Genomic DNA, 16,813 nt, shown 5'->3' on the forward strand with positions numbered 1-16,813 from the left:
AGCAAACCTAGTGCTCGCGAGGCGCATTACACGAAGCGAACAGTTCCCGAGTAGATTTTGGACATGGCACTTTCTTGCGTCCTCGACCCTGCTCTGCCTGGTTTTAACTTCGAAAATTCCACAAGGTAAGAAGAAATTAGGCTTCACACAGTAAAAATATGATAATACTGTGCGTGAAATGTAGAAAATATACCTTGCATTATCATTATCATTGTTTCACGGTGACGGAACAAAAGTGAAAGTATATGTTCAGATCTCATTCGTGTCTTTTTCCCTCAAAATGAAAACGTACAGTGTTTTTTTTTACAATCGAGTTTATTGTTATATTCACAGATCAAATACATTCTGTAAAACTTTTTAAAAGTAGGCCTATATATCCTGACTTGACCTGCTCGATTCATTGCACTATCGTGTAGCTACACAAATCTCCTCCTCCTCCATTTAGAAATATTGTACTGGAGAATGGTTCAGAAGAGGGGAAAATCAAGGCTCCAAAACCCATGAAAACAGGCACCACCATTGCTGGAGTGGTTTATAAGGTAATTAGAAATTAAAGCATACAGAAAAAATGGTACAAAAGATGTCACTGGGATGGTACCATGTAAAAAGGTTCCATATGAAACATTTAGGTATTAATATGTGTACACTTTTGGTACCAATATGTTCGTTGGAGGTAGGGTGACATGGGGAAAGATGCCAATGTACAATATGCATTTACTTTTAAATCCCAATATATTTAGATATAAGCAGGTGCATTTAGCATGTGCAGGATGATGATGCATCAGCCAATCTGTTATTATAGGAAATAAATAGAAACATTTGCAATTTTTGTTGTTACAGGATTTTTTTTTTATTATTATTCAAATATGCCATCTTACAGCATGATTGGCCCTCTACCTGGGTATATTAAGGGGGTATTTAAAATAATAACATTAACATGCCACTTGGAGCCTTCTGTGCCAAATCGGGTCATCTTACCCCAAGGGTCTAATTTACTGTAATCTTTTACTTAAAAAAAAAAATATATAACTTTTATTCCACAAATCTAAAAACATGAATGTGTCCACAAATCCCTGACAACTGTGGCCAAAAACTTTGATATTCAATACAGTCATCATTTTTTTCTATAGACTGTTTCGGGTGACTAAATCTCACAAATGTTTTTAAATCTCAAAAATTATCTAACCCAGACTTGGGTGTACCTTTTGAAAGGCTACCGCCCCAGTGACAGCTTTGTACCTTTTTTTTTTACGAGAATGTAATAATTTCATATAGATATTTCTGACAAGCTAAACTAGTGTGTGTGTGTGTGTGTGTGTGTGTGTGTGTGTGTGTGTGTGTGTGTGTGTGTAGGATGGTGTGGTTCTGGGAGCAGACACAAGAGCCACTTCTTCAGAGGTAGTTGCAGATAAAAAGTGTGCCAAGATTCACTACATTGCACCTAACATATAGTAAGTAACAGTTGGGATTAAAGATCCATTTAACCAGTTATAAAAAAGGGTTTATCTATGGGCTTTTCATTTTTTTAAATGTAAAATGTACATTATTTATAATCAGTAAAAAAAAAAAAAAAATAGTAACACTTTACAATAGGGGTTCATTCATTAACATTAGTTGACATGAACCAATAATGAAAAATATGCAGCATTTATTATTCTTAGTTCATGTAAATCTCTCTAAAATGTTTATGCACTAAAACATTTAAGGTCAAATGTTGTATCTGTTAACATTAGGTAATGGACTATAAATGAAAATTTGAACGTGAACCTTTTTTTATTAACTAAGGTTAATAAATGCTGCAAAATATATTGCTCATTGTTAGTTTATAAGTCATTAATTAATGTTGTACCTATTATATTATCAATATTGTACCTTAGTGTAACCTTATAACCTTGGAACCTTATTGTAAAATGTAACCATTTTATATTTGTTAGTTGTTGCGGAGCAGGAACAGCAGCGGACACAGAGAAGACGACAGATATGCTGTCATCAAACCTCACCATATTCTCTATGAACAGCGGCAGGAACCCAAGAGTCATCATGGCAGTCAACATACTACAAGACATGCTCTTCAGGTGTGTGCAGTGTATTATCATCTTCACCTGTTATCACAGATACATTGTTTGATCATGTATGTTTGTTTGTACTATAGAAACATTAGGCTGTTTTATGTGTGGTTACTATAAACAATAATGTTTAATTGCTTGTGCTGTTCCTCAGGTATCGAGGTATGATCGGAGCTCATCTAATTTTAGGGGGTGTTGACTGCACTGGCAGTCACCTGTTCACTGTTGGCCCTTATGGGAGCATGGACAAGGTGCCGTATCTAGCCATGGGTATGTATGTGAGATCCAATTGATGATAAAAAATTATATATCTTAAATACAGTATCTGATGAATGTGTTAATTCAGATGATTATGCACTTCTTTTAGATCAAAAATAGTGTATTACACTCTTAATTAAACATAAAATAATCATTATTGGCATAAATAGTTCCATGAAGAACCTTTAACATCCATGGAACCTGTCGATTGCACAAAAGTTCTAATGAAAAGATATTCTTTTGAGTTTTGTCCTTTGAAAAAAAAAGAGGCTGTTTTAAGAACTGATCGCTGAAAGGTTCTTTGGGGAACCTAAAGTGATTCCAAACCCTATTTGGAACCTTTATTTTTAAGAGTGTATATATTTATCTAACTTTCAAATGGCTAGTCTTCATCAGCTGATCTTTGAATGTTAAAATATTTGTGCACATATCATTTCTCAAGAGAACTAATGGGCGCTATGTTTCTGTGTTTTTAGGATCTGGTAATCTGGCTGCAATGGGGATACTGGAGGACAGATTCAAAGCAAACATGGATGTAAGTTGCCTTTTTGAACCTGCTTATGTTAAGTTCTCAAGTATTGATTCCAAAGTAGTGTAGAAAACCTTGCGCTATGTATACACAAATTTGAATATATTAAAATCTACTAAAGTTTACACGACTCAGATGTTCCCAGCATGTACTGGGCTGGAGCATGAGTAATTAATAAGGTTGCATTTATCAGTTTCCAGTGCTTTTTTGTCAAGTTCTCTAACTTGTTTGGCAGTACCTGCAGTTTGTTTTACACCAAAATTAGCCATTGATTGTCACCCTTTATCTTTTTTTGTGTGTGTGTACCAAGTGTTGAGGTCTGTGTTTTGCTTCTAAATATAAGGACCATGTCTCACAGATTATAGAACAACAATGTAGCTCTCCATCTGACTGGGCTGTTTAAATGTGTTTTGACATTTACCATGTATGACAACTCAACATTTGTATAGGTTTATGTTATTAGTTATTTTTATTAGTTAACAGTTCTTCTATAAACTGAAAGGGTTTAGGTTAAAATTACTCACTTTATTCAATATTATGTCACAATTTTACTTAATTTTTTGTCCTTGAAATTTACAGCAAAAGATTATCTGCAAAAGACATTTAGGATAAACCTTATTTGTCCTTTTTTTAATGCCTGAAATATGTATGTCTCACCTTTAGCTAGAGGAGGCCAAGGCACTGGTAAGTGATGCCGTCCATGCAGGCATCATGAGCGACCTGGGATCAGGCAACAACATAGACCTGTGTGTCATTACAAAAGAGGGGGTGGACTATATCAGACCTCACAAAGAGTCCCCATATAACTTTAAGAGGTAAGACAACACAACACAGGTCACACATTATTACTTTTTACGTAATTAAATTTTTTTACTTTAAAGGTCCCGTTTTTCGTGTGTTTTTGAAGCTTTGATTGTGTTTACAGTGTGCAATATAACATGTATTCATGTTTCGCATGTAAAAAAAAACGGTATTTTTCACAAAATTTACTTATCTGTATACCGCTGTTTTCATTTTCCTAAAAACGAGCTGATTACTTCTTTATTTCTATGAAGTCCCTCCTTCAGAAATACGTAACGAGTTCTGATTGTGCCAGCGGTTCACTGGCACAAGGCACAAGGAACCCTGTGTTGTGATTCGACAGCAGCTTAGCCTTAGCGCACTTTGCCCGGAAAGGTCACGCCTCTTACCATAGTGGAGATGCATGCGCTCAGTGTTATTGTAAGATGGTTTGACTCCGGGATGAAAATAACAGCGTCTTGACGACATGGTGACAAACACACTCTTAAAAACGCAACTTTCCTCTTCTCTGTAGGAGCACAACAAGACCACGCGCCCTTTTTTTGTGTATTCCTGTGGGCGGAGGTTAGTCAAAAAACTGTTCTAGTGATGTCAGTAAAGCAGGAAGTAGAGGGATGTATAGTCCAAACCGGCCATTCGGTGTAGGCTTTGAAAGGGGACTTCTGAATCAAATATCTCGTTTGGCATTGAACTTTGAGCTTTATAATTTTATAGGTATTATTTATGCTCTAACAGCAACATTACACACATTACACAAAGTTTAAAAAATGGAATCACAAAGAACGGGACCTTTAATATGTCACAGCACTTGTGCATATTCAAAGTTTGTGTTAATTCTATCTAATGCCTTATATTGGTAACATATTGATCTATATCTATCTTTCTTTTACAGACAGGCAAAGTATAAGTATAAGCCCGGTTCAACACCAGTTCTAACTAAAACCGTGACTCAGCTGGAGCTGGAGTTGGTGCATGAGAAAGTTCAAATGATGGAAACTGGATCCAGTTGAGCCAAGAAATACACTGTGATGTCTTAATGTGATCTGGAAGAGGGATCCTTTCAACTCAGTTACTGTTTTGATGTTAGATTTTGCTGTAAAAGATTTTTATTCTCTTACTTAATTCTTAGTGGACTGTGCAAGTGGCAGAGAGTCAAAAAAATAATCATCAATAAAATACACTTTCCAGCATATGAACTGAACAATATGTTTTTTTTTATTGTTTTATAAGCACAAAGTTTTAGTAAACATAACAAAATTTGGTAAATAATGCAACAAAGACATTTAAATTATATTTTGTGCAATTAATGTTGGTTATTTTATATGCTTTAATATATTTAAAAAAACATCTTTCAAAACAAAATGTATATTTATATTAGGCTACTGTGTATGCCTAAATATGTTGCAAATTATAAACAGGCCTTAGTCCTTGTGTTACATTTTTGTAACTTATTTTGAAATATTTAATATGCAGCAACTTAAAGAATATATTTTAAAAAAAATAGTGGAAAAATGTCAATCAATGGCCTTTGTTTTGACATTTGGTTATATAGGCCTACTGGTTGTGACTAGAAAACCAATAAGACTTTAAGGACAAATTCAATAGTGTCAGTTCATTAGGCACATTTCACATTTTTATAATTGGGCCTATAGTTTGCTCTGCAGCTTCAGGCAATCCGCTAACACAACCCATCTCTATGATGCGTTTTGGAATCGGGTGAGTCCAGACTTGTTTCCGTATTTAGGCTACCGTAGCAATGTTACCTGTTTAACCTGCATCGGATTAATCTATATAGAGACTGATGACGCTGAAGGACTCGTGCTCCTATTGGTCAGCAGTGTACAGAACCCTTTCCTCAAAGAATCACAAAATTAACAAGTTTATATCAAATACTTGTAAACAACAGAAGCAAATAGAAGAACACATTGTACAGATGCTATATTCGGATATGTATATATTTTTTAAACATATAGGCTATATATTCTAGTCGTAATCGAAACTAACGTTACTTGTAAAACAGTTTCTCTAAATCTTTCGGTTTCGAAATCATTGTCTTCCGTAGAGAATCATATTTCCTTCGTGTAAAATACGTTAGCTCATTTCGCTTTTACTGTTTTATTTACTTTAATTGCTCTTTCTTTATAAAAAGAAATGGCTCTTTTGGATGTAAGTGGGTATAAATATAATTCCGCGTCACAGTTCGTCTTTAAGCAAACGCATTTTCTCGACCGGTCAAATCACTATAGTTTTGGGACCAAATGCCAGGAATTCGCGGTACCTGTCGGAGTCGACGTAAGTAACTTTATCATCAAAGTAAATCCATTACTAAATCCTAGAGGCAAATTATAACGGCGTTACGCTAAGGCAACATAAAAATAAACATTTTGTGTGAAAATGGAAGAAGCATGAGATTGCACTGAAACATAGCATGACAGATTATTAATCCCAAAATATCGCTATATAAACCCTATTTTGACTATTTTGAGCAGTTGTGTAGCAGGTTATATGTAATTAAAACGACATTTTTAATATTTTTTATTTGCTTATAAGTCAAGAATATGTTTCTCCTATCTCCCAGATAAATTTGCTTATTGAAACACAGGGGGCAGACTCTCAGCAACAGCAAAAACATTCAATAATTTATATAATTATATATATATAATTTAATTACCTATAAACTGCTACACAACTGCTGAAAATAGTACACACACACACACACACACACACACACACACATATATATATATATATATAAAACATATGCACTGTAACATATTGTGTTCCCATCAGCCCTCTACGTTTCTGAAATCATGCAGTTGTGAGGATGGCGTTTCCATAGATCTGAATCATGGCACCACAACCCTGGCATTTAAGTTCCGTCATGGAGTCATCGTGGCTGTTGACTCCAGAGCATCAGCTGGAAAATACATCGGTAAGCATCCATACATCATTGAAGAGTATAAAACACTTCCTTATAGCAAGCTGATTTGCACGCAATTCATGTTGATAACAGGATTCAGAGTAAAACACAACAGTTGTGAACATCATGTCAGTCATGTATGTATCTGCCATATCATGATGTTTCTCCCAATGTGTTGCAGCATCACAGGATGTTGATAAAGTGATTGAGATCAACCCTTACCTGCTGGGCACCATGTCCGGCAGCGCTGCAGACTGTCAGTACTGGGAGAGACTGCTGGCTAAAGAGTGCAGGTCTGTCTCAGCATGCTTCTGAAGGGGATGAGCATCTGCTCGCAGGATGAAGTTACCAGTTTGTGTTCAGCTGTGTCAGAAAATGGACTGTCTAAAGCCTTGGTTAAAGATTATTAGAAGAACGGACTTTAAAACTATACTATTCACATCATGTGAAAGTAATCAGTGCATTAGTAAAGATTGAAATGGATAGTTCACCCAAAAATGTAAATTCTGTCATAATTTACTCACCCTCATGTTGTTCCAAACCTGTATGACAGTCTTTCTTTTGCTGAACATACAAAGGGTATTTTGAAGAATGTTTTAGTTGTTTTATTTTCCATACAATGAAAGTTAATGGGATCAAAAAACTTTAAACTCCAAAGGACATTGAGGTATTAAGCTACATTTTGTATAATGAACAGATTTAAATTTAAGCCTTTATTCACTATCAAATCAAAACGCTGATCAATGCATGCATGAACAGACTACATCAAACATGCAGACATAAACCTCAAATGTTTGTGCCATCACTGGCAGGGCGAAAGGTGGTGACGATCCTAAAGCCTCCGGCTCCGGGCCTCCGGGCCCAACACAACAATCTGCACCGGGCCCTGGAGACCCCAGCTACGGCCCTGCTCAAATTCCGACTAATGTCAAATCTCAATGGTTCTTGCATGTCGACTTAACATCATGAAGATCAAGTCATCATATTTGATGTAGTCTGTAAATGTATGTTGATCAATGTTTTTATTTGATTTGACTTGTAAATAAATGCTTAAATTTTGATCTGTTCATTATAAAACTATCAAATATTAACCTTATATTGTACAGGAATTGAAAATGCCGTTTTCAAATGCAACCCATTATATTGATCCCACTATTGACAGCTATTCTTCATTAATACATGTAGTTTTACCTTAAAACTAAGGTAATTTATGGTGTATTTTTAAAACAGACTTTACAAACTACGCAACAAGGAGAGGATCTCAGTGTCTGCAGCCTCCAAACTCCTGTGCAACATGATGCTGGGTTACAGAGGCATGGGTCTGTCTGTGGGGAGCATGATCTGCGGCTGGGACAAGCAGGTGAATCACGTCTGTGTGTTTAAAGGACAGGCTTTGTGAATGTTGTTTTTTTGTGTGCATTTTTTTAGGGTGTTCTCAGTCTAAGCATATACTATTATACAATACAATACAATTAAATTCAACTTAAAATAATACAATAAATAATATTATTGTAAAGTTCTTGGTAAGATCTCATGTGTAACAATTATGCACACACATAATCTCCAGTTGATCATATGATCTTTTCCCTCACATCAGGGTCCAGGCCTGTACTATGTGGATGACAATGGCACACGTCTCTCCGGCCGGATGTTTTCCACTGGCTGTGGGAGCAGTTTTGCGTATGGTATCGTGGACAGTGGTTATAGTGAGGATATGACTGTGGAGGAGGCGTATGAACTGGGCCGGCGTGGTATCGCTCACGCCACACACAGAGACGCTTACTCTGGTGGTGTGGTCAACCGTAAGTACAGCAATGTATTACGAAATGCTATAAAACTGAAACTTCATTAACAGTAAATACATTTGGTGGTACAACATATTTACCTGCAGAAATGTGCCTTTGTGTTTCAACCTAAAGCTGGGAGAAATCTGTCATTAATCCTCAAAAATACTTTTGTGTTTCTGTCAGACATTATTATTTACTTAATTCATTAATGTTCATTGTTGTTGCATGTGTGTATGTGCTCTGTGTTTAAGAGATTTAGTTTTCACATATGTTTTCTCTTCTAGTTTACCACATGCAGGAGGACGGCTGGATCAAGGTGTGTAAGGAGGACGTGTCTGAGTTAATCCACCGCTATAAGAAGGGAATGTTCTGATCACATATGATCTCGCAAAACTCACTGATTTATTATGATATCTGACACAATTAAACTCTTCTCAAATAAAAAAAATTAAAAAAATTGGTGCATTCTTTGTAATATTTGTATTTTCTATACTTACCTTTTATAGCAAATAAATTATCTTAATCTGCTTATTTTGCAGGACTTATATGTGCTTGTGCTTATTAGCAACATAACTTCTCCGGTTACTTAACTGTAACCTTGTTCCCTGAGAAAGCGGAACGAGATGCTGCGCTGCTTAGCGCATTGGGAACGTCTTTAATCGTGACCTGCTGTGAATATAGTGTGTAAACACGTCGATGAAATCGACCGGAAGTAATATAGCCTTGGTCGGTGACGTCAACGGCGCGCACCCGCGACGCGAGGCTATAATTAGATGAGCCGCAGGTGCATCGTCAGGATATTTTGTCTGAAGAGCAGTCCTGGGACATCATCAGCACGGCAAAGTAGCGCAGCATCTCGTTCCGCTTTCTCAGGGAACAAGGTTACAGTTAAGTAACCGGAGAAGTTCCCTTTCGAAAGCTACAATCGATGCTGCGCTGCTTAGCGCATTGGGAACGAGAATACCCACGCCGCCGTGCTTGAAGGTGTCTGGACTCCCTACGGCTGTGTAGGTGTGCTCACAAGAAACGTAGGAAAGCCCTAGACATTAGCTTGCGATGTCGACTCAAGGACGTGAGAGCCCGGAGTGGTATGAACATCCAAACTATAAAATCTTATGAATGTGTGCGGAGAGGACCAGCCTGCCGCATCACAAACAAACTGCAAGGGGGCACCTCTTGCCAAGGCAGCAGAGGAGGCGACCCCTCTGGTGGAGTGAGCCCTTAGACCCGTTGGCGAAGCTTGGCCGCGCGCCTCATAGGCAAGAGCAATAGCATCCCTGACCCAATGTGACATGGTCTGTTTAGTGGCGGCAGCACCTCTGTTGCTGCCCCCATAACAAACGAATAGTTGCTCTGACTTACGCCACTGGCTAGTGCGGTGGACGTAGGCCTGAAGGGCACGGACTGGACACAGTCTGTGAGATCTCTCCCGCTCCAGCGTTGTGAACGGTGGAAGGCAGAAGGCCTCTAGAGTGACCGGATGTACAGCCGAGAATGGTACCTTAGGCAGGTAATCAGGATGAGGATGCAAAATCACTTTCACCATTCCTGGGGCAAAGTCTAAGCAGGGTGGCGATATTGACAGAGCCTGCATGTGCCCGATTCTTTTTAGAGAGGTTATAGCCATAAGAAAAAAACATCTTTATGGTCAGAAGTTTATCAGACGCTGACTCTAGAGGTTAAAAAGGGGGTCTCAACCAGACCCTCTAGGACTATTGCTAAGTCCCACGAAGGGATCTTTGGTTCTTACGGGAGGCCTCAGTCATCTGGCCCCAATATTGAAGCGAGCGAGCAGAGGATGTCTCCCGAGTGGCACCCCGTCAACCAAGGCGTGGCAAGCCAAAGAGCGACCACATAAACCTTGAGAGTGGCGGGGCATGTACCTGTTGATAATTTTTCCTGCAGGAAATCCAGAACTGAAGCAATCTGGCAGTTGACCGGATCTGCATTATGTACAACACACCACCTTTCAAAGACACCCCATTTGTTGGCATAACTCTTCCTAGTGGAGGGAGTCCTAACACTTAGAATGGTCCCAATAACGGCAGGCGAAAGCCCAGTGTCCCTCAGTTGGTACCCATCAGGGGCCAAACATGAAGATTCCACAGGTTGGGCCTGGGATGGAATATCGTACCCTCCGCCTGAGAAGATCCCTCCTCTCCAGAATCGCCCATGGCGAGCCGTTGAGGAGAGAAATATCTCCAAGAACCATACTCTGTTCGGCCAACGCAGCGCTATCAGTAAGAGGCAAGACCCTTGCTGGCGAACTCTGGCTAGAACTCCTGGGAGCAGAGCCACTGGAGGAAACGCATACAGGCGCATTTTGGGCCATGTGTGCGCAATCGCATCCAGACCCAGGGGGCTGGGTGACTCAGAGAGAAGAGGAGACATTGCGCTGTCCGCTGGGCGGCGAAGAGGTCCACCTCCGCTTCATAAAATCTGATCCAGATCTGTTTTACTACATCTGGGTGGAATTTCCACTCCCCCATTGGTAATTTCTGTCCGGACAGTAAATTTGCTCCCACATTCAGATGCCCTGGAAATGTACACTGCCCTGAGTGACAGGAACTTTTCCTGGGCCCAGAGAAAATCTGCCTCACTATTCTGTACAGATTGCGTGAGTGTAGACCTCCCTGGTGATTTTAAGTAAGAGGCTGCTGCTCTAGCACTAGGACATGACAGCCTAGGACATGACAGCCTCTCAACTGAGGGAGAAAGTATTTCAGGGCCAGAAATACATATTTCATCAACTTGAGGCAATTGATTTGCTAGTCAAGATGATGCCTCCCCAAACCCTTGGGCTGGACGATCACTTAAGACCGCTACCCAGGCCGACAGGCAGGCGTCTGTCGTTAGCATTATGCGACGAGAAGACGCACCAAGAGTGGGACCCAAGGTGAGGAACCGGGGTCTGAACCACGTAGAAAGGGAACGAAGCTACAGCGCGTAACCCTTACCATAAACATGGATTTTAGAAAGTACACAAAGCGTTCAGCGCGTGACTTACCATAAACATGGATTTTTAGAAAGGACACAAAGCACCCAATGCGTGCTCTTGCCTCTATTTGCCCTTGGGGAATTTGAGCCACAAATGAAGTGGTCTCATGTGCAAAAGGCCCAGAGGGATCCCTGTGGACGCAGCTGCCATGAGACCTATCCTGACCTAGCCAGATGTTGCTTTAGGGTGTTAAAAAATGGTCTTGACAAGCGGGGGACAGTTGTGCCCCCGATGGTGACAGAGTCCCATTTAAACCCCAAGCACGTTGGAGAGTGAACGCTCTTCTTAGCGTTGCAACTCAACCCCATAGAGAGAAGCGTGGATCGATATTGATGTCGAAAGCGCAAGCTCCTGAGACTGTGCCAGTATCAGTCAATCGTCTATGTAACATGGCTAGGTCGAATGGAAGAACCCGATATTGGTAGGCTTCGCCCCCAAAAGCAAACCTCGGGAACTTCCTGTGTTGTGGCAATATTTCTATGTGAAAATATGCGTCTTTAAGATCGACCGTGAAGATCCAATCATGATGTTGAATTTGCAACACGATCTACTTGATAGTTAGCATCTTGAACTTGAGCGTTCTGACGGAACGGTTCAAGCCTCAAAGATCTAAAAACAGACGCAGTCCCCCATTTCTTTCTTGTGACAGCAGATGCGCCTACTTCTGTTTTATGGTAGTGGGAACACACCGTTAAAACGAGGAGGGCAACATATTCCTTTTACTGTCTTTAGGACACAAAAAGAGATACTCGGCAGTAGCTTTCACACTGCCAAAGTCTCTTAAAGGGTACCAAATTTAATACTTCGAATTGGGGGAATGTTAAATGTTCTGTGTCCTGGGCGATAACAGGAAACAACAGAACCTTCAACATTTCGCTGGACACCGCTACCCCCTGAATCACCAAAGGTGGCAGGGATGTAACAGTGGTTTCGTGAGGGTGTCAGGTAGGAGCTGATTGATGTATTTTACATGCCCTATCCCGGAGGGGCACACCCCCACAGACCTGGGACAAAAAACTCAGGATTTCTGTCTCTGGTATATTATGAGGCTGCTGAGCGCGACAAACCGGTCCCCAGTCATTACGAGGGGGAACGCAACTCGCCACACTCTGCTTTTGAGCCCTCTTTTTTTAAATCAGATCAGCCTGGTACGTCTGCAACACTGCCATAGTGTGCAGAGCAGCACCAGTCTGACCCCCACCAGCGTGGATGACATTATACACGGCTTGGTGGGGAGTGCTGACTCCTTAAATGACGATGAGCCACAGAGAAGAGATAGCCAGCGAGCGTCTCTTCGGACTGGCGCATCATCGTATGCACATGCCCCCATGATAGTCTAATAAATTGACGTCAAGGGCACAAAGAATAAGGTTTTCCCCATGCACGAGTTAACGTCATGGAGATCCTCAAGGAGGACAGTCTAGCTGTAATCTGGCCACTGCACGAGTCACCAACTCGAGTAACCTCTCACACGCTTTATCATAACGAGAGAAGTGCTCGGAGTCGGTACTCTCAAAGTCCATCATAATATATATATTTTTTAGATGGCTTTTACAATATTTAATCCCTCAGAATTAAATGTGGCCAAAGAACAGCCAGACAATAAATTATTACAAGCATTTGATATATTGCATTGAATATCTGATTTCTCATCATCATTCAATTCATCAGCAATACAGCCAAATATCAATCAGACACGGTCTGGATGACAGGCTGTATTTAAATCTTTCATAAGATCAGCCTGGTATGCCTGTAGTGTACAGCGCGGTACCAGCCTGACCCGCTGAAAATGCATGTGATAATACGATCCCAGGGGAGAGAAAGCTCGCGCGCGTCTCTCCAATCTGAGACAGCATCATATAATCGCGTGCCTTTGCACCTGCGATAGTCGAATTGGTCGACGTCGAGGGCACAAAGACACGTCATGTATAAATATATATATTATATTTACATCTTTATTTATAATCTTTGAGTGTCTTTTTGTTGTGATCAGTGTAGTCTGGCCACTGCACGAACGATCGCCCCGAGCAGTTCTCCTTTTATTATCACGGGAGGAACGCTCGTAGGCGGCAAACTCACGAGATTAAATGTCCTCTGCCCGAGCCGAAGAAGCGCCGAGGCACGCTTCGGTAGTCAGGCAAAAGGACATCGCGATCTGGAGAGAGAGCGAGCGAAAAGGACGCACCCGTCTCTCGCTTCTCAGCCAGATCGACACGCGAGCCCCACAATCGCATTGTGGGTGCCACCCCTTTGAAATAAGCAAAGCGAACGCGAAGCACTTTAACTGTGAACATTCCACTGTGCTCGAATTCACCATGCTCAAACGCAAGGGCAGAATGCTCTTTTCCAAACAAACAAAGCAGTAAGCTTGTGTATCCAGTTCTGACATAGGACGAGAACATGGAGGGACACAGCGCTTACTCCGTCGACACATTTCTCTTTCTCCTTTTTAGATCGTGGAGAGATGAGAAAGAGAAAATCTGCACACTGTCAGTGATAAACTAAATAACTCCTAACAAAGATCTGTAGTAGATAGAGAGGAGATAAATGCTTGCACACCAAACACAGAGAGATCTCTGAAGACAAAAGACCTGACGATGCACCTGCGGCTCATCTAATTATAGCCTCGCGTCGCGGGTGCGCGCCGTTGACGTCACCGACCGAGGCTATATTACTTCCGGTCGATTTCATCGACGTGTTTACACACTATATTCACAGCAGGTCACGATTAAAGACGTTCCCAATGCGCTAAGCAGCGCAGCATCGATTGTAGCTTTCGAAAGGGAACAAAGGTTAAACAAAGTGCAGGGAAATTTTGTGCAATAGCCTACCCAGCATTTTTGAAAAATAATAATAATACAAAGATAGAGAAAGGACATTTTCATTTCAATGTTAACATTTAGATATATTTTTTAATCTATATAATCAATTAAATATACCGTTGATAGATTTTATTTGACAAATTGTGTTTTACTTTTGCCTTAGAATCTGTCTATCAATAATGTGATGAAGGAGGTCAGTACTGGTGCTTATATCAGTCATGCTTGTAATACATCTTGCAGTTGCTTTTCATTCATTTCTAATTTCAACTTTGAGCACCAACAGTGATGGCTAAAAATAAGCTATAAATACCTGCCTTATACGTGTGTTTTCATATGATTTAGTTTTACAAGATTAAATTGACTTTGGGGTAAATCAGTACGATAGATGTTGGTCTGATGGTTTGGTTAATCAGTGTTGATATATCATTATAAAAAAATCTCACTTATGTGAGGCATATACACATATAGAATATCATTACATTTGGTATTTCACAGTTCACACTTAAATTCGTTTTTGCTGTAGTTAAAGATATTTTTAGATAAATGTGTCTAAATATCCTCCTGGGACCCAGTTATAGACTTTTTTTTCCTCTTTAATGGACATTATATTATAGTGAATTTCTCTGACCACATACATGTCACAGTTTAAAGCCTGGATGTCCTGTAAAGAGCACATTCAGGGCTTTTGATATACCAGATATTTGGAAGTTTCATAATGACAACCCCTTTCTACATTTATTTAGTGATTAAATGTATGGAACTTAAGGAAATATGATAATATTTTGTAATTATCATTTAAATCTGACTTTTTATTTATTTATTGTTTGTCATAAATAAACATCTCAAGAAAATGTTATGTGGTTTCAAATCAAAATATGACTTTCTGTTACAAAACAAGACATATATTTCCACTGTATTGGACACCAGGACTTACTTTGGGAGACACAAGTCAATAGGGAAAGATTTCAATATTCCTATGAAATATTATTATGAAAATCTAGCTAATTACTACCATTATTACACTTCTTTTTTTATTACATGTTGCACATTAGAACACATTATGCAAATTAAATACATTGTATAAAATGGGAAAAATTACAATATGACAATTTTACAAACATATTGCATAAAGCAAAATGGTAAATCAAATCGTTCTGTTATATCTTTTGAGATATTTGAGAATCATCTTTATACAAAGGTTGTATATAAAATCATGAAACCTGAAAAATGATTGGTGATTTAAAAAATAAATAAAACTTTGTTTTTGCGTATTCATGTATCTTTAATTATTTTTGAAGTCTTGATCATAAAAAGAGAGTCCTGGTGTCCTCTACAGAGGACATAGCATAACGAATAAAATATTTTTAAAAAAATTCTTTAAACAATGCTTTAAACAATGTTGGCCTAATGACAAAAAAATCACAAAACTTTTTTTCTGGGTCTCAGGAGGATATGACAATAATAAAGATAGTGTCCATTAAATACTTAGCTGTGTGATTTAATGCATCATCATTATAATACAGAATTCTGTAAGTTCAGTAACCATGGAACAATATGGTAGTTATGCATGTAAGTTTTTTTAGTTGAAGCCTTAAATCCGGCATTATTTTTATATTCTAATGAATGAAATTCTGAAAATGAAGATTGTATCATTCTATGATTGGCCAATAGTATTACTGAGGACCATTGTTGAGAAATGAGTGTATAGCAGGTTGTGTATCAAATCACATTAGCTTTATTCGATCACTAAATAAAAGCAGCTGATGGAAGTTCAGTTTCAGTCTCTGCATGAACAGAAATGTTTGGGTGAGATGCATCACTGAATTATGGTTTAAATAAATGTAAAAATGTGACAATGGCAAGTCCTACTAACCACACACAGCTGAGCTAATTTGATTTACATAAATTACTAAACATTATTGTTAATAGAAAATAGTTCTCATGGCTTTTGGAGTCAATTTTTTTTTTCTTGCAATTTCATGAAATCGGGTAGAAATAGTTATTTAATGTAACTATACATTCACACTTTTTACAGTGCTCCCCTTCTTAAAAATAGAAAATTACTGAACCTGCATTCTTGTGGACTAAATGTTCTGTGATCGCTGGAACTACCAGTCGCTGTGGTAATCTATACATATTTATTCATTTTTCTATATTTGATATGTGACCTTTATGACCCTTTTGGATCGTCATTCAATTGTTAATTAATTGTGATAAAATATGAATTTTGCTATTTGAAAAGTGTGAAAGACATTCGCCACTTGCTTGTTTTGTGAGGTTTATTTATTTAGAAAGAATCAAAACAACATTACAACTTTTTGAATGCACCCAATATACAAAGAAAAACATTCATGCAAATAATTTAGAAACCTCAAATAAAGGAAAATATCTGTATTTTATTGTATTGTTTAAGTAGTACAGCATCTACAATTAGCTATTTAATAAGAATCAACTATTATTCTGTACTACAGCTTATCTAAATAATTAAAAATAACAAGGAAATAAAAAAGAAGGAAATATACAAACAGAAAAAGCCCAATAATTCCATACAAGGAATAAAAAGTGAAATCTACATAGTGGTTAATTTAATTGACAGAAAAGACAAATTTCACAAATCATTCAATCTATACCA

The 16,813-nt window shown here is 38.8% G+C and overlaps 2 protein-coding genes across 2 annotated transcripts; both read left to right on the forward strand.

Annotated features, from left to right (window-relative positions):
- psmb13a (proteasome 20S subunit beta 13a) lies at positions 1-4,983 on the forward strand. Its single transcript, XM_079591737.1, has 8 exons — positions 1-125; positions 446-539; positions 1,354-1,451; positions 1,935-2,075; positions 2,221-2,336; positions 2,801-2,859; positions 3,517-3,668; positions 4,547-4,983. The coding sequence occupies exons 1-8, from the start codon at positions 64-66 to the stop codon at positions 4,662-4,664; spliced, it is 840 nt and encodes a 279-aa protein (XP_079447863.1). The 5' UTR covers positions 1-63; the 3' UTR covers positions 4,665-4,983.
- Positions 4,984-5,379: 396 nt separating this feature from the next.
- On the forward strand, positions 5,380-8,891 carry psmb8a (proteasome 20S subunit beta 8A). The gene is made up of 6 exons (XM_079591808.1): positions 5,380-5,946; positions 6,445-6,586; positions 6,756-6,867; positions 7,805-7,934; positions 8,172-8,376; positions 8,646-8,891. The coding sequence occupies exons 1-6, from the start codon at positions 5,806-5,808 to the stop codon at positions 8,732-8,734; spliced, it is 819 nt and encodes a 272-aa protein (XP_079447934.1). The 5' UTR covers positions 5,380-5,805; the 3' UTR covers positions 8,735-8,891.
- The last annotated feature ends 7,922 nt before the right edge of the window (positions 8,892-16,813 follow it).

The sequence above is a fragment of the Phoxinus phoxinus genome (assembly GCF_949152265.1).
Source record: "Phoxinus phoxinus genome assembly, chromosome: 19".
Classification (NCBI taxonomy): domain Eukaryota; kingdom Metazoa; phylum Chordata; class Actinopteri; order Cypriniformes; family Leuciscidae; genus Phoxinus; species Phoxinus phoxinus.